General features: G+C 42.7%; 1 protein-coding gene across 1 annotated transcript in view; it reads right to left on the bottom strand.

The window, feature by feature from the left end:
• The window catches only part of fzd3b (frizzled class receptor 3b), a 28,023-nt gene extending 6,029 nt beyond the window's left edge, over nucleotides 1-21,994 (bottom strand). The window contains exons 1-7 of the mRNA XM_079281531.1: nucleotides 21,936-21,994; nucleotides 20,009-20,986; nucleotides 3,308-3,504; nucleotides 2,497-2,799; nucleotides 2,126-2,288; nucleotides 1,556-1,855; nucleotides 1,062-1,313 (exon numbers count right to left, since the gene is read on the bottom strand). Coding sequence (XP_079137657.1) covers nucleotides 1,062-1,313; nucleotides 1,556-1,855; nucleotides 2,126-2,288; nucleotides 2,497-2,799; nucleotides 3,308-3,504; nucleotides 20,009-20,416 — 1,623 coding nt within the window. The 5' untranslated portion in view covers nucleotides 20,417-20,986; nucleotides 21,936-21,994. The remainder of the gene's footprint in view (nucleotides 1-1,061; nucleotides 1,314-1,555; nucleotides 1,856-2,125; nucleotides 2,289-2,496; nucleotides 2,800-3,307; nucleotides 3,505-20,008; nucleotides 20,987-21,935) is intronic.
• Nucleotides 21,995-22,369: the final 375 nt, after the last annotated feature.

The following is a 22,369-nucleotide window of genomic DNA, read 5'->3' as shown; positions in this document are numbered from 1 at the left end:
TACAAAGACGTTATAGAGTACAGAGGCAACAGAGCATGACTGAGCAGGCCCTGAGAGAGACACACAGAAAGACAGCGAGTAGAGGTAGAGACTGACTGAGAAAGAATTAAGTGTGTGAGAACCAGCAGAGAGAGTGAAAGACAAAGAGACAGAGACGGCAGTTTGTGTGGAGTTGGTCTTGAGAGCTGCATTAGCTGAGCTAATGATGCATACTGCTCTCTGCTACCTCTCTCTCTCTCTCTCTCTCTCTCTTGTATTGATGACTGGGATATCAGAGAGAAAGAAACAATAAAGTCAGACGGGGCAAGAACAGGAACCAGTCAGAGGATAAAACAGACAGTAAACAGATCCACAGGTTATTCAAACTTATTTGAAAGAGGAAACTAAGACAAACAGCTCAATGATTACTCCAACAGTTGGTTGAGTGAATCCATCACAGTTACCTGGATTTCACCTACTGTACTTACCGTATGTACTGCTTACTTACAATTCACCATCACATAAGGTGGTTTAGATAATCCATCTTACCGGTGTTTGTTTACAGCACGTCTCACTGTTCATGTTTTATTTTTCCTGTTGACTTTGATGTGATGATGTCTGTCTCGTTTCCAATTCTCAGCAATTGCTTCACTGAGTACATTGTTGCCATAACGGATGAAAAAGTATAAAAAACTACAAAAATATGTTCAAAGTTACAAAAAAGTGGAATTATCCTTTCAGGGATTGTCCATTCTTGAGTATGTGTGTACTGAATGAGGAGTTATCCTCATCATGTGTGAGATCATGGGGGGTTTGCATGAGCTGGATATCCTGTCAAGACTGTGTCTGTGTATTTGTATTCAATGTCCAGCTGACATGACAGGCAGATCCTAAGAAGCCATCTCTTTTCACACAGAAGCTAATAGAATAGCTTTGATGAGCTACTCAACAGGCATATTCATCTTGTACTATCTGGGGGGAATTTACAAGATGACGTCAGTATACAGCGGCCTTGGACCCGTGACAAATGTCTTGCCTTGCAAGCAGCAGAGCAACATTTTCTTACTTTCCTCTCTCTTTACCTTGTACGGGCAGGGGATGTGATAGAGCTTGCAGTTCTCCTCCATCCATGTTGTCTCCCATATGTTCCGGTAGGTGTGTTCGTACAGGTAGCACCCGATCACAGTCAACAGGGGAACCAGGTAGAGCACAGAGAACACTGCCATTCGGATCATGAACTTGACTAATTTGGTCTGGTTCTCCTTCTCCAGAGGGATCTCCATGCGCACCCGATTCAGAGCCACGATCCCGACCAACAGGAGAGACACGCCCACCTGAAGACGGAAAGGCCAGTTTGACTCGGTGACAGAAAACGACAATGAGTGTTTGTTTTTCTTACAGAGCTGGAGGCCTGTCAACCATCCACTAATTCATTACCCAATCTATCAATCGCTCCATAATTCCAGTCAACAAAACACTCTTGGTTCATTTCATCCACCCACCCATTAATCTGTTCACCCATCCTACTCACTCTTTCATCCACCCACCCACTCATTCATCTTCCGACTGTACTCACCGCCACGTTGAGGCAGAGCGGTGCCAGAACAAACCACCTCAGGGCGTCTATGTCATACAGCCCTATGAAACACACTCCACTGATCCCATCTCCTTCGATCTTGTTCAAGGCCAACAGGGTGACAGTCAGGGCCCCTGGGACCCCCCAGGCAACAGCATGGAAGAGGAGGGCTTTCTTCTCAATGGCCTCGCTGCCCCATTTAGGCACAGCGGCCAGGAACCAAGTGATTGTCAGTATGACCCACCATACGCTGCCGGCCATGGTGAAGAAATATAGGACCATGAAGAACAGGGTGCATACCTGAGACCAGGGGGGGGAAGAGAGAGAGCGAGAGAGAACTTGTAATCAATAATGTGTAAGAAGTCATCAACTCATCAAAAAGAGAATTCAACTCCGAAGTTAATCATCTAATAAACATCTTAAGCTACATATTAAGCTATCACATGTTTAAGAATGTTTCAAATTGCTACCGTATCTAAACAATAAATAAAAGTTGATAATGTAAATGGTTAATCAGTACATCGTACAGCAAACAGGCCGAGTGTGTGATGTTATTGCAGTGACTCTCACCTTGTTGTGTGAGCCCTGTGTTATGGTTGAAGCTCTGAACTGGGACGGGCTGACTGCATTGCACGCTACCCTGTCTTCCAACAGGAACCCCAGAAAGAAAACCAGTGACACCATGACGTAACACACGGCGTAGAAGATTATTGGCCGCTCAGGGTAACGAAACCTAATGAGGTGAAAAAAAAGAAAATAATAAAAAACAAACATAGAACAACACATTTCCTTTCCACTTTTAAAATCTATTTTACAAGTGATTCTTGTGCTTCCACTTAAATGCTTCCACTTACACGCGATATTTCTGTTTTCTTCTTGAGTTTTGGAAGTGATCACACTGAATTGATATCAGATATCATACAACAATCATCCATTCAAACCTGGTAACATCGATGAGAAACGTCAGGAAGGTGAAGAGCGTTGCAGACAGACAGACGATGGAAACGACTCCTATGAAGTAGCGGATAAAAGTCAGCTCCTGCTTGTTGAAAAACATTGAGGGACACGGAGCAGAACAGTCCTGTTTGCCCATGAATGTGTAGCCCAGGTCTGGATCCACCTTGAGCTCTCTGGGGCACCAGAAACCGTAATCTCTCTGGACAGTCATGGGCGGCTGGTCAGTGGGATCCGTGGCCGTTAGCAGGTCCTCTGGACGAGGATAGGGCTCATCACAGTCTGGGAACCTGGAAAAGACTCATTTTGTTAGATCATGCAGCTTAATCTGCTGTCAATTTAGCCGAGACCCTTATTGGTATGAATGGGGTGGAGATTATATCAAAAGCACCGATTAGAATAACTAAAAGCCAAGTCAACAGCACTGGAAACAACATTTTCCAAAATGAACTTATAGCTGAGGAAACACTTAAAAGACACAGGAGAGGTGACGGTCAAAGAAAGTGAGAAGCGTGACAAGGTGCTGAAGTTTACTGTTCGGTGGGCTTGATGTGGGTTTGCAGTTGACATGAGTTCAAAGAGAAGCAGCAAGCAAAGAGGCGGAGCCGATTTGTGGTATTATGCAAAACACGTTTTGCAGGCTCAGTCTTGTGCAGATATACAGTGTACGTATATTCAAAATGAAACAAACCGAATATTACCATCTGCATTAGCTCAGACTCAACACCCTGTTTGTGATGACATTGTTTACATTTTCATGTATAGAGTTGATTTTTAAAATGTCATACACATACACACCTGCTACATTCCATGTCATCTGGCCACGTTAATCCAAATACCTCCATGAGTTTGTGGCACTCATCCTTGGCCTGCTGGCAGAGGGATCGACATGGCATGGCCACCTGGCCGTACACAGTGCACACCGGAGCGTACAGAGCACACAGGAACATCCTCAGGTCAGCACTGCAAACCAGGTTCACAATGGGATGAAAAGGCTGTAGAAGAGAGAACATCATTGAGTTTTTAATTCATGTCTGAACCTGCCGCAAGCACTCGAAGGTGTGACAGTAAGCATTGGCTCGTGCAAAATAGCGTATCGTAGTCAGACTCAAAGCTCTCTCGCAAACATCCACACATCCTTTCAATGTTATATCCCAATATCAGCAGAAACCAGCTTGACAAGGTCGTTATCAAATCAGCCATGCGTGAAGGAAAGGAGGTTAAAGTTAACTGCTATCCGTGACAAATATGAGACGGTTCACACGTAACCTGAAATAGCCATCAAAGAGGAAGGAGGACAAATGTGTTCTAACTCCTCGGCTGAAACTTATACTACTCAGTATACCATCAATATTTAGAGGCTCATGAAATATGTATGGCAGCAATCATATTACCAAACATCCCTTTGAAGTAGGGGACAGCAAAGACAGTTGAGCCACAGCGACACTCTACACAAACAAACAGACGGGCTCCCCACACGCTGAAGATGATCTACTCTGTCCCTGCAGTGGTACTCTGAAAATTAAGAGTCAGGCTTGTGACCCTTCAGGATGCTAAAAGATGCGAGTGGTGGAAAGGACTTATAGCTCCCTCAGCGAAAAAGCTTGGCAATCGAGCAGTTAGCGCATACCACAGAACCGCAACGTCGGCAGTTTGATTCAAGCGAGCAGACTTTGTTGCATCTCTCTTGGCCGCCTCGTCACTGTTAAGCTGTTAAATAAAGGCAGAAATGGCCGAGAAATATTAAAGAAAAGCACCCTTTTTGTTCTCTAACAACTACTGCTGACTTAGCCCTGAACGAAGACCAGATCATTTAGTGTGAGCGGTTCTATTTTATATTCTATACACGGCAATACAGACGCAGCCTTCTTTGTGACTTTCATATGAAAAGAGAACCACTACGTTTTAATGAGGATAAGTACCGAGAGACAGACATTTCTGCTTTTGTGCAATATGCACACCCAATGCATTCAAGATATCTTAGTGGTGTGCTCATACATCAGCAGCAGCCAGCAACATAACGTGCACAGTGCGCTTTTAGGGTTATGTGTGCAAAGTGACCTGCATCTAATGAGCTCTTTCAAATTTCAAATCATCCAGCTTCACTAAAGCGGAGTATTGAATGCAGCTTTCACAGGAGAAATCAGAGCAGAACCATGAGAGCGAAGAATGGAGACTAGAACAACGTGTGTGTATAAAACATGTGTACATGGGACACAAAACAGTGCACTTACATTGATCGCTCGCCACAAAAGATACAATGTATGCTTACAAACTGTATGAGTGCATTTGTGCAAATACCCATGCATCAGTGACCGTGTGTGTGTGTGCGTGTTTTATGCATGTTTCTGAGTGGAGCCGAGCCTTGCGAGTGTGTTTTGATCGTTCTCAATTGCCGTGTTCTACATCTGCACATTGGAGAGATGTTCCACCGGTAAATGGGTGCAGCGGTGCATGAGCGGTGTGACATAGTTTTGAGTTTTGCACGGAAACACATATACGCATGCACACACATCACTCTGCTCCATTCAATAATTCACACTTTTTACAACCCTTGTGTTTTCCTTTTTCTAGCTTGTGGACACGCAAGCTTCACTGTGTAGTGACGGGAAGCACGTGAGCTTTGATCGTGGACTAAACCTCCTTCAGGATGCGCCGCAGTTCAACCACAATGTTCTGAATACACAATTATGTTTGGCTGTTGAAATATTGATCCGAATCAACACCGGGCGAGACAAACCTGGATAACCACCGTCATAGAGATGTAAATAAGATGATATGTTTTCGCACTGAGGTCAGAATTGATGGTGTTGTACAGAACTACATCATATTGAGAGGTGTTTCTATATATTCTGCTCTCTGCATGTTTGTAAATGGAAAGGACACAAAATAATAAACCCCTCCCACTATATTGTAGTCCAGTAAAACACCATCTTCAGCTGTGACAAATATAAGACATAAACATCAAATTGAATGTAGACAATTCACCCAAAAGGTTTTTTATAAACTTTGTGAAAGTAGACTTTATGGAAGAGGTGTTGTATTGAATTCCATTCATAAGTGTAAATGATTTAAGTGAATATGTGACATTGTCTCAAGGAAATGTACATGTGCCTCAACACTTAATAATGTAGTGTTAGCGTGAGTACAAATTAAGAGACAACACTCTCATTGAAATCTGTTATGTGTCCGATGTGTCCGAAAGTCTTCAGTTGTCCTCAACAAAAACCCATATGGGCATCGCTCTGAACAACCTCTCTGTCAACCTCTCTCACTCATACTTCTGGTCCGAGCCCGAGGCCACACTTAACTCAGTAGTAGTTTTCTCTCTGTACAAGTGTGTCTCACTGCCCAGCAGTAAGAAGCCTTTCTTCATGTCTCCTCCTACTACCTCTACAGCCAATATGTGTGCGACTCCCATTTTCTGTGTCCCCATTCTGCCCATTTCTCCTGTGCATGTGGAGTTACGCATGTGTGCATGTGTGCGTGTGTCATTGTTCTTGTATTCTGGGTAAGTAATATGTCCTAGTTATCGTGTTTCCCAGTGTGTGAGTGTGCAAGGCTTGTGTGCGTGCACAAGTCATGCACACTGCATGTGTGCAGATATCCGTGTGCAATCACTCTGGCAGTCAGGGCAATTGCCCCCCCCACCCGAAAGAGAATATTGATATTAAGTGGCCTAACTGTGCCACCCAATGAGAGAGGAGGGGGGGTGGCGGCATTCAGCTTTTCATGGAGGACAACCAGAGTGAGTTGTCTGGCATTTTGTAGTCAGTTGAGTTGGAAGAGAAGGGAAAGCAAAAAAGAAAGCCCTGAGGTTGCAGACTGCTACTAAAGGATGGAAACAAAGACGTGAGATAAGAATGTGGAGAATATGTAGATGAAAGGGGAAATGTAGTGAATCAAGTTCCAGCACAATAATATTGTTCTTTTGAACTTGGCTTTCATAAGCAGAAAACAAAGTCATTTCTGTACCAGCATGCGGGTGTGAAAGCAAGGCCCTTCACTGACCATCCATCCAAGTGGCCACAATTTACCACTGATAGAGCAGAGCTGCTGGATGGTAAAAATACTCTGGTCCTGAAAGCTCTTGGGTAGCGAATGATTGTTTATCCTCCACAAGAGCTCTCTATAAATCTCTACAAAAGATGATTGGTGTGTATTTTACATCCCCACACATTCAAAAAATGTCTCATTGTGAAGACAAAATGCAAAGGGTCATCTGACAAGGTGGTCAACAAATGCACACGCACCTTTAACAGATTAAATTCAAAATGTGAGCCATACTTCTCTTTTAAAGTAAAACTCGGATCAAAACTACATGATAAAAAGTCAAAACTATTAAGTTGAAATTGAAAAAGATCTAGCTCAACGAAACCTTCATAATGCAGATAATACAATCTACAGTCAAAGGCCGTCATGCAAACCAAGGTATCTAAAAGCAATCCATCATGCAGCGCTCCAACTTGGCGTATCCCCACACAGCTTGAAAATGCTATGAATGGTGGCTTGACCTCAACCCTTTGGCAACCATATTAGTGAGTCAGCCAATTCAGAGAAACATTTTAACTTCACAAATGCATCCTTCATAAGTGCCCTGATTAAGAAAATATAGACGTAATGTACCGAAGGTAATTTGTCTCATACTGCTGTTTATAAAATACAAAACAACATTGGTAGGAAAACCGGGTTGTCTCTCCAGCTACAGTCAACAACACATTTCCATTTGAAACCTACTACTATACATCCACAAAAAGGCTCTACAACACAAATACTTGTGGGTTAACCTACGACATTCCATATCAACTAAGAGAGGCATTTGTATATGAGAGTGTTTGATTTGGGAAGGCAATTGTGGGAACTCGGAATAAGAAACAGGGTGGGTTCTTGACACAGAGGAAAATGAGAAAAAAAGACCCTGACTGGTCCACCTGTTGTTCAATAGAGGGATTAAGTTTCTTTCTCTTTACTCCCCGTCTCCAAAGAAACCTAGGGGGAGGGAGATAGAGAGAAATGGAAGGAGAAAAAACCTTAAAGCTAAAAAAAAAACCGACAAAGAAAAACGGAAATAGCGTCACGTGACGCAAGCAATTCCACTTTAGATACCAATAACCACTGTAAATTTGACAGCAAAAAGAAAGCAGTACATACTAAATTAAAAGCACAGGGGGTGTTGCATGGAAATACTTTTTACACCAACATTTTCCTGGTTGAATAAAGTGCTGGTTTAGCGGGTGTGTTGGGGATTGAAGATTACATGGAGACGATATAACAGAGCGCTGTTGCATATTACAGAAAATCAGCAAGCCTGTTAGCTCCAGAAATGCTTGAGGTGAAATTTTGGCCAGCAACCACCGATCACCTTTCACTTAGCTTATTACACAATCGTAAAACATTAGGGAATTATACATTGGTGATAAGTTGTGAGACAGATAAAAGTTGTTTTTTGGTTTGCAACTTAAGGCTTTTACAGTTAACAGTTCTGCCCATAATCAAAATTGACCGATCCACAAACTCAATTGATGGCTGTGCCAACACCCAACAGTCTGATAGCCCCAACTGATGAGCAAACTAATTACACTTTCTGTTGCTCCAGTCTTCCCCCCTAAGAAGAGGGTTGGGTTGTGTTGAGCCAGATTCAGATCCAAAGCAGGAACACTTATTTGGGTTTTTGGGCATGTGAAATATATTTGAGAAGTCCGTTTAGCGTGTGGTTGATTTAGCCAGTGCATGTGTGTGTTTTTGTGCTTAGAGCGGTTGTAGACAATCCAGTCAGCCAACTCTGCAGGAACGCATACATTTCCAAGTGTAGGAGGAGGAGGAGGAGGAGGAGGAGGAGGAGGAGGAGGAGGAGGAGGAGGAGGAGGAAGGGAGGAAAAACTGGAATAGCATGGAGAAAAGAGTGGAGGTTTCCCAGTGGATTAGGGAGTCAAATGGATTGGAAGGAGTGTTTAGAGTGTGAGAACCTGAGACGGCCAAACATACTTCCTGCAACTCTCAGCAGCTTTGTGTTGTGGTCAGATCAAGGTGACAGGCTGTTGGTCTAAGCCTCCAAAGAAACGGCTCCTGAACTGGCAGCAATGCCTGCTTTAACAAATCCAAAGTTGTGTTCTGGTATTAAACATAATGAAAATAATGAATGTGTTATCTGATTTTAGAGTTCCACATTGTTTTACCGATGATGTTCAGTGACTTTATGTTGTTACAGTTATGATCATTAAGTGCTCTTCAGAGTGCTTTAAGCCCCCAATTATGTAAAACAAAATGCATGAAACCACTCATATTGCAAACAAGATAACCTCAACTGCTAAAAAAATCCACTGAACACGAAATAAAATGCTAAGCGTTTTTAGCAAAAACAAATTCAGGAACATTTTAAGTCTGGTAAATAAAAAACTGGTGGCGTGCATGTTTTGCAAATAAGTGTTTCCATGAAACATCTTTTGTGCACTGACTCTTGTCTATCAAGTAACACATAAATAACATAACATTCCCTCTCCACTAGCTATTACCACCAAATCCTCAATTTCTCTCTGAATTTATGCAGAAGCTGTAATGTTCCCATTTGCTTCTGCCTCTCTGCTGCAACTCGATCCCTCTTTTTTCCTCCTCGCACTCAAACGATTAACTGCATCCTCCGTCATTGCATCCTTACATTTGAGTCAATCAAACCGTTTCACTGCACGTGTTACGGAGCAATTACATGACTCCTCCATCTCCATGCGCCAGCTCACCTCTCTATTCTATTCTCTCAGCATTGGTTTCTTTTTCTTGCTGCTCTTCCCCCTTTTACTAGTTAGATTTAGATTAGAGAACATTCTCTACAATCTTGCTCAGTAATGCAGACATGAAAAATGTGTTCGTAGACAGATTCACAGCACAAGTCTCTCTCTCTCTCTCTCTCTCTCCCCCCCTCGAGAGAGAGAGTTGGTAAGAGAGAGAGAGAGAGGCGTTGGCCATGAACAGATGAAATGAACAGGCCGCGATGCTCTCCTCCCTAATCTCTGAAAAGACGGGGCACCCTTCTCTCACACTCGCCCTCTTTCATTCGTTTATCCGTGCCCATCCATCGTTCAGTTGGGAGGACCGGACAAAGCCTTTAATAGCATTCCCCTCCACGTTCACTTCCCCTCCTCCCCTCCTCCTGTCTTCTTTCTCCTGCATTCATTTCCTTTGCCTCCCATTTAGTCCTGGCAATTACACTGACATGCACTTGTCCTCCTCTTCCACTTTCTCTTCCAACATCAGCATTCACTAACTTACCCTACATTTCTTTAACCTGTCCTTTGACAGAAACTATTGAGCAACATGCTCCGTCACTCCTCTGTTCTCCTCTTCATGTCTTAATCCCAGTGCACCTTTTCTCCAAACGCCTCATCCCTTGGTTTATTTTCACCCAACTTCAATTCTACCTCATCATGCTCCTACATTTTTCTAATTCCGTTTCTCTGCTACGAAATCACAGTAGAACCTTTTAACATGTTTTATCCAACAGCGTTTTTTGTTTTTCAAAACTCAATCCTGTCTCCAGACCTGTTGCTTTAAGCTGTCATCTCTTTTGTAACAATTTGCCTTCTATTTTTCATTTCATCATTTATCTGCTTCCCATCAATTGGAACTTTTTCTCCCTATGTGACATTATTATGCAATTTATTTTCTTTGTCAAAGACGCACACAGCCATGATTACTGTATTTCTAGCCTAACAGAGCCAGAGTCGATCTCACAAGTTTAGAGTCTGGAAATACTTGCTAAAAAATGTTACATCACAAACAGCAGACATTTAGAGGATCGCATCGTCCTCTACTTTTCTAAACTCGCTGGCAACTAAATCTCAGCTTTACAGATTGAAACTCGGGTAGCACTCTCAGAATAAATGACCCATTTTGCCTCCACTGATTTTGGCAGTTAGTTTCAGCTTTGGTTCTGTGTGGAAAAACCAATCTGCGCTGAGAAACCACTACTGCAGCTTACGTGTTAACTGAAAGAGACATTGGCAGGTCGGATCACAGGAATCGTAAATCACTTGCTGACTGAATAAGGCAGAACACTCTCCCTTTACCAACAAGAAGTCAGCTAAAATGATGACAATGCCTGGTTGAATGGATGAAGACAAACAAATCTCAGTCTGAAGCTCAGGTTAGGTTAAATTAGGAAAACGATGGTGCATAAAATGTTGTTGTTGTTATCTAAGATAAGGAAGAGAACTGTCATCTTCAATACAGTTTTAAATGACTTGAAATGATATCTTTCTCCAGTTACATCATGTCTTACCCAGACAACAATGAACAGCAAAAACTGTGTGTTGACTTTTGAAGGCTGCTGTGTCTCAGCTGCACAATGGAAGCCTTGGTGTGGGTGGAGACATTATACCCTTCAAAGTACACCATGTCTGTCCATGATTACCGGTACATGTCTTTGACTGCAAATATCCCAGCTTGCAGACTTTGCATTACTCTTCACATCTCCCAAAACAAATAGCACTTGAGAACAATGTGTATATTTCAAACAATATCTTAGCTCCTCCTCCTCCTCCTGAACATGCACTCATCATCTAATTTCCCTCTCCTACCCTGTCTGTCGTCTCCCTCCATTCCTCCCCTTCCTTCGCTGCCTATTTAACTACCATGGCAACAGGTAATGTGGTGGCGCTCAAAGGGCCGTGTCTCATTGTGAATAACAAGGCAAAGCACATGCGTGTGCAGAGACACACACATGCACCCACAAACACAGTGTGGTACGACTCCTTTAATCAGTGAAACCATCCAAAAAGTACAGCAAACAAGCTCACACAATGAGCAACACGGAAGAAGTGTGAAAGTGAGAGGCGTAGGAGAGAGGGTGAAATGAAATGATAGCACCCACACATGTCCTCACACCATCCAAGCCGCCTGTGCATGTCCATCTGCTTACCACTTACATATACGCTCTGACTATTTCCAGTAATTGAGGAATCAATTACTATTTTTCAAACTGATGGATCTGGAGAAACCAATACATTTCAAACTTTAAAACATTTGACTTTATTCTTTAAAATGCCATGTTATGTCTGCAAAGCACCTTTATTCACACATTCATTCACATGATGAGAGAAACAGTGCTTTGTAATTGTATATTTTGATCATGTTTGGCCATCCCCACCATTAATAGTCTGTTTAGTGCATAATGCAGCTCCTCTGGGATGCTGGCTGGGCTTGTTTTGGGAGGACTAGATAGGAGATGGATATAAACAAGCAGAAGAGCAACTCACCGCTTTGTAACCAGTGAACATTTCAACTTCACAAACTATGGAGAAATACTAAGAATGTGCACATAAAGCAGAATAAAGTTACTCACATGCCATGCATGGCAGGCCCCACCCTCTGGAACTCTCTCCCTGCGGTGATCCGCAACATTTCCACTCTGGACGCCTTCAAAAGGGCCCTCAAGTCCCATCTGTTCGCCAAGGCTTTCGGCCCCTAGTTTACTTGTTCTGTTTTTCTGACTGTTTGTCTAAACTGTTTGTGTCTAAACTGTTACTCTTGTAAAGCGGCCTTGGGTCCCCTGAAAGGCGCTATATAAATTAAAGTTATTATTATTATTATGCAGGATGACAATAGAAGCAACAATGTACTCTAAAATAATAAAAACCGAGTCTAACTATTCTCTGTTGGCACTGATGTGACTGTACATTTAAATGGGAGTTGAGAGTTGCCTGCGTCTCAATAAGTGCACAATTAGTAGCACTGGAGCTCTAAGTAAATGCTGATGCTGGTCCTGACCTGCAGTATGCTGAAAATGTTAGAGCGGCCTTGTGTTGACTGGCTTTGCGTGAGAAGGGGATCAGTGATGTATGTGTGTGTGTGTATGTTGGTGTTAAGTTGGGCTTAACAGTGAGTGTTACACATCTATCACCAGACGTACATACACAGACAAGCACAGTTTCCAAGGATGGGTCATGGGTTCAGATTAAGACTATAAGACATGGATAACCTATATTTTTGTGTTTTATCAGAGCTGCACACCGCAGGACTTCACGCTAATAGAACACATGTATAGTATGGACTATACTATTCAACACTCAGACGTAGAGTGGGGTGCATGGAGGGATACAGAGCAGCCCAATTTAGACATGACACAAACACCTGGAGGGACTACATTAAAGAGTTCTAAAGGGTTTAACAAGGCAAGGCAAGTTTATTTGTATAGCACATTTCAACAACAAGGTAATGCAAGTGCTTCACATGAAACCATTAAAAGCATAAAGGAGATTTAAAACATACATTGAAACAATAATCGATGTCTCCCTGAGACATTACGCTGCACGCAATCAACCATACACTGCCGCAAAACAGGTGCATGATTGGACAGCTAATGTAGACCAAAGTGCTTGGCAAACTCCATGCTGTACTTTTGTCCTCCATCTTTGTGTCAGTATTACACACCGTCCCTATTTAATTAAAAGCAAAATGCGTAAAAAGATATGAAATATGAATCATTGAAGTCATTAATCGACCCACAAAGTCAAACATTCACCAGTGCTGGCTTCTCACATGTCAGCACTTTTAGCTACTTTTGTAATTAAAATACAGTTTTGGGTTTTGGACTGTTGGTCAAAGACATCGAGTGATTTGGAGATGCAACATTGGGCTCTAGGGAAGAGTGATGAACATGTTTCATTATTGTGTGACATTTTCTAGTTTTACTGATTAACCTATTAACTGGGGAAATAATGGACGAGGGCTGCCCCCTCTTTGTTGATTGGTTGAGTGATTTGTCGTTTTTGTCCATCATTGGTCGTTTTTTATGCTGAAAGACACATCTCCAATTCATGACCACATCTCTGGTAAACACAATATTTAAAGTGGTACTTTTGTGTGACTAAGAATTCCTATGGTCAAGGACAGCCCTATAATGATTAGATTAACAAATAACACAAATGTTTGTTAGTTGGCTGAATTAAAGATGACAGAAAAAGTGAACAAAAAAAAAAGGAAATGGTACAGGATGTTATTTGTTGTTTATGTTTTTTTGACATATGTTAAAGTTACATCTGAAGCATGGTGGTGACACATAGTATAGACAGTATAAAGTTGTAGTGTTAGTATTAGTAGGTTGAAGAATTAAAGTCGCTTACACCAGTGCTTCATATGGAAGCCTGGGAATGTATTGGCAGTGGGCTACAGAGCAGCATTTCAGCAATGCAAAATCTCCAATCTTTCTTATTTGCTCTCTTAACTTGGCCTTCTGAGGCTGGATAAGCAGCGGTGGCAGTTATGCTGCTGGGAACATTCTGCCAAGAAACAGCACCAGGCAGTGCCTTTGTTCTGTGCATAAATAAATGATTGCTTCATTTGGGCTGGCAGCTTCAATAGACTCTGTAGGAATAAGCAGGATAATCAAGAGTTCAACTGAAATAAACGGGAACTTTTAAACTGAATGAGGACCTGTCTGTCTCTGCCAGCGTGAATAGAGTAATCAGCCTCTTCAGATGCACCGAGCACACACACACACACACACACACACACGTATGAAACACAGCACACAAACAACCAAGCCATCACACACTCACAAAAACACATCTCTATAAAACCTCTCCCTCTCTTTCGTACCCACACACACACACAAAGAAAAAAAACACAACAGACCATGCTTAAGCACCACGAGCTTCTAACTCTCCAGATTTGGCGCACACAAACTCTCTCTGTTGTGGGGACCTGGTGGCCCCAGGGTGGCCCTACTTGAACAGAGCAGCCTTATTTTGAAGGACAGGACCCCATACTGGGAGAAACACAAACACCGGAGACAGTAGGGTCCAAAGACTTCACACAACCTGTCACTCTGTCAGTATTTCCTTGTGCTTAGTCTGCCGTTCTGTTTCTGTTCAACGGCTCCATTTCCCTCTTCGTGACTTCCTCCCTCCTGTTGCTTTTGTGATTATTATTGAGGTATCTACCTCTGCAACTCATAAACACCAGCAAAGTCTTCTCTTTCTTGACCACAGCTCAATTTATTAAATGATTCTCTCAGTATGACAAACATACACAATCAGCTCAAATCTTTCCTTTACGAAAAGCACAGAAAATGGGTATTTTGATGTCACTGTTGGCAACTATATTACTGATAGTACTTAAAAAAAAACTACTTTGATTGGTACTCCTTTCTGGAGTCGGTTAAAAAACCTGAAGAGAGAACACCATCTTGGTTTCGGTCAAATCAGCTTTCAACCTTGAATCATTTCAAAGGGTCATCACATTCTTCCGATTCACTATATTCGCATCACATTACTGTGAAACGGCTCCTCGTGCATGTCTTTCAGGATGGGAGAGAGGAGGAACACACTCAAGGGTTAGAGAGGCGCTGAAAAACTGTCTCACACACTTTAATCATTTGCTCAGGGTATTAGACCAATGGTAAATTATCAAATCCTTTTTAGCATCGTGGCTACGAGTGTGCGACGAGCATTCTTCATAGTTGAGCATGTAACCGGAACCCAGCTGAATGGAGAATGCCTGAATGTGTTTACATGCACTTAGGCGAAGTACTGAGGCCAGCCTTCTGCAATAACTTGATTTCTTATACTCATGTAAAGAGAAAGCCTGGTGTTATTGCACAGAAACACAGTGAACACACCTTTCTGTTGGATAAACCTTTTTTGGCCATGTATGTCGTCTTGGCATGAGACTTTGTGACAGCAGTGTGGTCATGGGAACATGCAGCAGTGCATCCTTGTAAATTACAAAAAAGTGGCAAGGAAACTAAAATAAATGAGTCCAAATCAGCCGGTTTAGCTGAACAATATACTGTACATTTCAGATACATGGACACGCTGAGGAAAATCTGTGCGACCTTTCATTATAGAGCCTGCTCTCTCAGTCTGAATGCTGCATTAGCTAAAGAAAGATAAAAACTGCTGCGTCTTCTGTCCTTATACACTTAAACTGTCAACATTGAGCATCGCTTTAAAACCGTGGGAGTCAGTAGGAAAGAAACATGATTTCTTATCAGCTGCATGCAAAGGTTGGTTTCCCAGTAATCAGGTTATAGCAGTACATTCAAATGCACGAACAAATTCCTCCTCCCAATAACGCGATCCATTAGTGGACATGTAAACGTAGTGACTGAGAGCTCTCGATCAGGGCTAGGGTTGCTGTCTATTTGCTTCATAAACAGAGTGCTCTATTGTAGCCCAAATGAGCCGTTCTCTAGGTGACCGTTGAGCAGGGACTCTCTAATCTCTCTCACTCCAGGATCCAAATGACAAAAGATTGCGCTGGAATTGTCCGGACCAACTCAATGAGGTATATTGTCAGCACAGAATAGCCTCTTCTGCTGCTTAGTTGTTTTTTTAATCCAGCACATACCACCGTCTCAATAATAATTCACCACAAAGTTTAATCAACAGCTCTCTGACACTATCAGCTTCATAAACAGAGTTCCTGTTTTTGTCAATGATAGAGATTCTAAACAACATGAACTAAATGGGAAAATTAAGAAATGTAGGCCTTTGCCAGATTTTAAGACACCTTTAAACCAGGTCTCTGTATAAATCAGGTTTTGTCATTCACAGATTATTAATGGTTGTGAATGCGCTCTATTGCTCCTCAATTACACCAAAATATAACTCCGCCGCAGAAAGCTACCCATTAACTGAAGGGGAAACTCCCTGACCAAGCAGACATCTGGGCTCTGGAGGCCTCAGGCACACAAACTCTTGCACGACACATGCTTATTTATTTCTGTAACAAAGGACAACAATGGGCACGATGAGCTGTTCTCCGTTTCGTCATTGTCTTATATTTAGTTTGAAGGCACCGTGCACACATCCCCTCTTTCCTGCCATCTTTCTTTGTGTGTAACTGCATCAAAACCAATATCCACAAAGGAGCTGACAATTCATTTGTATCATTAACTAAATTATATATTGAGTGCGTTTCTTCAAACTATGCTGACATACAGCGTCTTAGGAAGCATCGGGCTATATGTTATTCTAATATATACTTTTGATGTGTAATTTTAGGGGGCGAAATGCTAATTAATCTTCAGTTTTAAGAAGAACTGGACATTAGGTTCAAGCCACGTGATCAGTTCTCACCTCTGAGCGCCGACACACAATCCCAATGATGCAATACGTCTAAATCTCTGTGTCTAACATGACGAAAGCTCAAACGATGTCCCAACCTACAGCACATCCTCTGGGAATCATAACATGCGGTGGCAGATGGACAATACAGGCCGTATTCCTACGTGACACGAAGGCACAAAAGCATGCACGCACACTCATGCGCAAAACCAGTCATACAATCTCTCGTTCTAATTTCATCTCCCTTCTCTTCCACTTTCCCCTCTTATGTTTCACTGTATCTCACTCTCCTCCCCTCAGGTTTAATTGACTAGTGTGGCAGATGGGGTGGCGGTTGGTCTGTGGGAATCAATGTCGTCATTGTGAGACTGAGACAGAGATTAGCAGCTAGTTAGCACCAGTGAGAGATGACAGCTGGTCCCGTTAACCTCCTCTGTCACTCACACACACACACAGCGAGAGGAAGTACTCGTGTCAGTTAGCGAGGCGCAACAATTACACACAACAAATACACTGCTCTGTACCTTACGCCTGTCACTCAAACACAGAACAAATGAGGCCTAGGCTACAATGTTAATCGGGCACGCACACTCTGGGATAATCCATTTTTGGCTTAGCTTGACATCTAAAAAGAAAGAAGGAAAATAGGCAGTATTTCCAATGGCAGCCAAAACTGAGCACATCTCCACACTATCCAAAATAGAGCAGGGTGTAAAAAAAGGATTTTAAATCCAGACCTCGAATATGTCCCAAGCTATGAATTGAAGACAACTCGCAGCAAAAATAAAAGTAACATTACAGCTCACTAGTATTTGCAAGAAAGCAAAGACATGAAATCTTTGCCGCTGAGGCGGAGCAAAAATTCATCATGCGATATATGACCCAAAAAGTGACTGCAACAGCTGCTGACAATGGCTCCGGTTTCATTAAGGTATCTGAAATACGTCACGCTGATTTGGCAGCAGTTGTTTGTCTTACAAGTTCAATTACACACACACACACACAACTGTGACTTGGTAGAAGACTTCTGTATTTTACCAAAAGCCCTCCTCTATTGTAGAGCATCTTTAAAACCATAACTGGCTCCATCAGGCTGATCATATATGATTTAAGCTATGAGGTTGTTAAACTTACCAAACAGTTCCCAATGACAATGAATGTCATATGTTCATTCAACAGGAATGTTAGCATTCTGTCTGAAGGTAAAGCATGTAAAAGCCAAAGCCATTCTTCAATAAATCAGATAATACTACAATAACTTAGCAGTAAAGTAATGAGCGATGAAAATAAATGTGGAATCCTTACAAACACTATTATTTCAAGCAGTTACAGATTCACTTTGACGCTATCATACCTGCACATAAGCCTGTGCAGAGTACATGTACAGACTACCATGGCCGGTCACAGCAACCCAGAGCAGGAAAACTAGAAGAGCTTGTGTTGCTACTCCACCATCTTCAGAACGCTGTCTCTTCCATCTCTGGAGGGACTGAGGGTGTCGGTTACTTTGCTCCGTCTTCATCTGGGTCAAATCAAGTTCAACAACAGATGCTTCCTACAATCCATGACATGGCATGTTTTGACATGACACTGGGGAATTGACTTGATTTGAACATGTGCATGGTCCTTAATCATATCATCATCCATTCAAAACACACACAAAGCAAATTATAATTGCATGGCCGTCAATCTGAAATAAAGCTGTTCATCTTATTTCCTCTGTTTTTTTGAAAAGACGAAAGCGAGCGTCAGACAACAGTGATCCGGAACTACATATTGACATGAGAAAATGTTAGAAATGCGCTTCTGTTATTAAATATTCAGAGTGTTTTGGGTTGACATTCATCTGGTTTTGACATGGGAAAATAAAATTTCTTTTAAAATCCCCCTGAGATTAAACACACAACTCAGCCAGCATTAGCCGTAAATTCATCTGCTTTTCAACGGTGGTAATTTAATATGCCAACTATGAACAGCTGGGGGCAGATTTAATGCCACTCACTGAATTTGCTGTCATCATTACCCATTCTTAAACCACAGTTTATACACGGTAGCCAAAACATGGGTGAAGCTATGCCAATGTGTAGCGGTACTGTGACATCTGGATGGACACGGACACAAAAACATCTTAAGGGTCTGGAGTTCTAAACAACTCAACCTCACTTTCTAATGAAAACAGGCTGGGCCTTGTAGATTTTGTATTTATATTATTATTGTTTGGAATAAATCATCTTCTTTTATCGTTCGGAAATTATTAGGTAGTTCCGACAGTTTAGCGTCGTAAAACCCACCCAACACACCCTAACATGTCCAAAGCCCAAATACAGTGCCATACAGAGCCTTTGTTACCAATGAATACGTACTGCAAACCGGTAATTACAGTCTTGCCATTGAGCAACACCTTGCTCAGCGCTCTATCTCCCTCTCTGGGGAGTAACAAAGGAGAAGGAAAGGGAAGTAACATGATATAGATGGATGGGGTCGGCTACTATTTCACTCAGACAGTGTGTAACACAGCGCCTTCTCTACTTTTTTGCTGAAAACGAATGCCCTTAGACTAAAAATATTTCTTTAGAAGTACCAATCACATAACCACCTAATTGCTTCCCGTTTTAAAAAATGTCTCCGGCTGCTGCAGCTCAGGTTGCACCATCCATCTGTGAGCTACATACACATTCATCCATGTCTCCCAGGAACAGCAACGTGTAGTGAGAGGATAGACCTGTAACAGGAGGAGTGGACATCACCTTGTCTCAACTGTTTCACTACTCTTTGATATTCCATGCCTGTGTGAACGCCAATTCAGTCCAAGTGTGGCTCCGAGTATCCAATTTGTTCAACTCTAGCATTCAGAATATTTGGGCCGATGTTTTAAAAAGAGTTTTTTTCCACTCTCAGTGTCTCCATTGTTTCTGTGCTAACCATCCCCGTGTGCTCTGACAATAAAGGAGATTGGCGATTTGGTCGATTGATTTGCTGGTTGTAGATCTTGTTTGCTGAGGATGCAAAAAATCGCAGTCTATGAAATTGCCAATAATTATTAACAAAGAGCTCAAATTACAAAACTTCCTCGATTAACTACATATTTGTTGTGACATTTCAGGAATTTCCCTTTACAAATATAATCCTACATGAGCCATCCTAGTCTTTCACACTGTCTCATGACACTGTATGTGAAGTCCTTTGTCCTTAGCAGGTGCATGCCACTGCAATGTGAAACTCAGCATAATGCTGCTTTGTAGTTGTTTACAATTTCTACCCCTTGTCACCAAGACAGACTTTTTTCCCACCATACAGTTCAGTGCTTTACAATGTACATTTTTTAGCAACAATATGTAATTCAACCTCTCATTCACAGCAGCAGCTAGCTATCCAGTCTCCCCGTAGTGACACACACACACACACACACACACACACACACACACACACACAGACCTACCTCCATGGCCAGTGCAGCCGTCTGCTGGTCATAGTGATTCAGTAGATTGGGCATAAAGGTGGTGTTGTAAGGCAGATCGTGGCACATTCTCAGTCTGATGGGCTCACAGCTAAACTCACTGTGGCTCTCTAAGGACTCCATATGAATGGACAGAGCGGGTTTGACCACAGACGAGAGGAGTAGGACGATAGGGATGAGGAGGGCAGAAAAACAGACGGGAACTCGTTGTCTGCAGCAGATTGTTGTAGTTTTTGAAAACCAGTCTCTCATAAATCCTCTTCCAACAGGGGCCTGCATCCTAATGTTAGACATTTCTCCGCAGTGGCTCAGTCTGATGACTTTATCATCGTCAAGACCACCACTAGATAGCCCTGAAGACATGCTGGAATAGTTCTTAAAGCTCGACATTAGAAGCAACCGAGTCCATTTTCATTGTTTGTGGTGGAGATAAAAGCAAGAAATCCACAAGAAGGGTAACCTCTGTATATGCACCATGAACTGCACATGAGGCCGCAATTCTTCTGTCGGCCATGAATGGAGCTGCTCTTTGTGTCAGTCTTCGAATTCACCCGTCATTGTAGTATTTGCTTTTCTTGTTTTCTTTTCTTCTTCAGAAAGTGCTGGATTGTTCCTCATTTAAAAAAAACATGGCTTCTCTCGACCTCCTGGTAATCCCCTCTTTTAAAAACAGACTTCATCCGTTTCATCCGCAAACTGAAAGCATGTCGCTGAGATAACAAATCCACCAACAGCTGAGTGCCGGAGGTCTCCTCTGAGCTACTGGACATCTCTTTCTTCCACTCTTATTTGTCTGTGTCTCCCCTCACTCCATTTCCAGTGATGTTTCAAAGAACCACCTGAAGTTGAGCCCACAACAGGTGATCATCCTCCAGATTATTTCACAGATTCCACCGGAAGATACAAAGTCCTGTCTTCAACATTCAGTTGCCACACTGGAGTGGATCCATCAAGCAGGTCCTGCAGGTTTAAGACACACAAAGAAGAAGGGGCCTAATGGTCAAACAAGTGGAGTGGGCTTGCTTTGAGTAAAACTGTACTGTATCTTGCCTCCTAGCAGCCACACCCTTGTTGTCTCTATACAAGTCACGATTCAAATATCTGATGCTCCTGCTATGTAGGCATTTCTGCAAGACCACGAGACTGTGTTCACTCGTCTGCCATGTCTGATGTCTATGCGCGTTGTCTCCGCAGGCGGGTCATTCGCAGTTCACGTTGCAGACAACGTTCAAAGAAAAGCACGAGAACTTGTGCCGCTTTTTTTTTTTAAGTTTCAAGCAGCGACTGTGGACGTTACACCTGCGGATGATCACAGACTCCCCCACTCTCGTGTTTGTGTGAGGTTGACCGGGGCAACAGTAGCGTTCCCCTGCGATGTTTCACACTCTGCGGCTCGGTGTCTTTATGGTCGACTACACTGTAAACTTGGGCAGTGTGCTATTGTAACGAAAGCGCAAATAGGAATCTCCATTTATTGACATTTTATTGATACATGCGTCAAATCGTTCTCAAATCCCAGCATCATCAGGTAAGGTTATTAGCCAGCGTTACCACTACAATGATTACGTTACACTGTACGAAACACCTCCGTGACGTTACAGGACACATCCCTTCACGTTAGCTGCTGTTTGAGGAGCACCTGGCTGGTTGGAGAAAGCACGAACCTTTAAAAAGCTGGGCTTCAGGGAGGCGTCCTCGTTGTGTCGAGACGAGAATCACACGGTGACAAGCACACGAGAGCGTATCAATCTCGTGTGTTTGTCACCGCAGCATCTGCAGCCCAACAGCGCGCTGTTTGTGCACGATTCCTTCACAGCATTATTAGGCGAAGTCTGTCTGGCTTACCGACAATAATGAACCAAACGACTCGCATAGTACCCGTCTGATGTTGCAGTTATAAATGCTTTACCTGGTGTGAAATGGAACGAGCGGTCCGGGCGCTCCTCGGCTCCGTTCACTGCAGTACTTCTCCGTTTTGCAGCTGGTTGCCTGCAGCGTGCAGCAGCCGACACAGCGTGCACGCGGATTCATCGTGACCGCGCAAGGACATGACAAAATTGGCCCCACTGGACGTTGCCTGCTGCAGGCTTACTGTACATAAAACAACAATAGCCTACTGATAAACATTTGTTTGCGAGAAACGGTGTATTTAATTGTAATAACGGCGAGAGAAGCTCATTTAATAAAGTCAGATGTGCTTTTAATTGCTGTTGATGATCATTTGTTGTCTTAACACAGAAAATAGGAAAAGTATGTCCGCGTTATGTGTCCTGTGTGAATGTGGGGGTGTTTGATGGGTTTGATAGATTGTTCACAGGTTAAAACGGGTGATGGGGAGTATAT

This window comes from Melanostigma gelatinosum (genome assembly GCF_949748355.1).
Source record: "Melanostigma gelatinosum genome assembly, chromosome: 2".
NCBI lineage: Eukaryota > Metazoa > Chordata > Actinopteri > Perciformes > Zoarcidae > Melanostigma > Melanostigma gelatinosum.
Note: the sequence above shows the minus strand (reverse complement) of the source record. Positions and strands in the feature narration are given on the sequence as shown.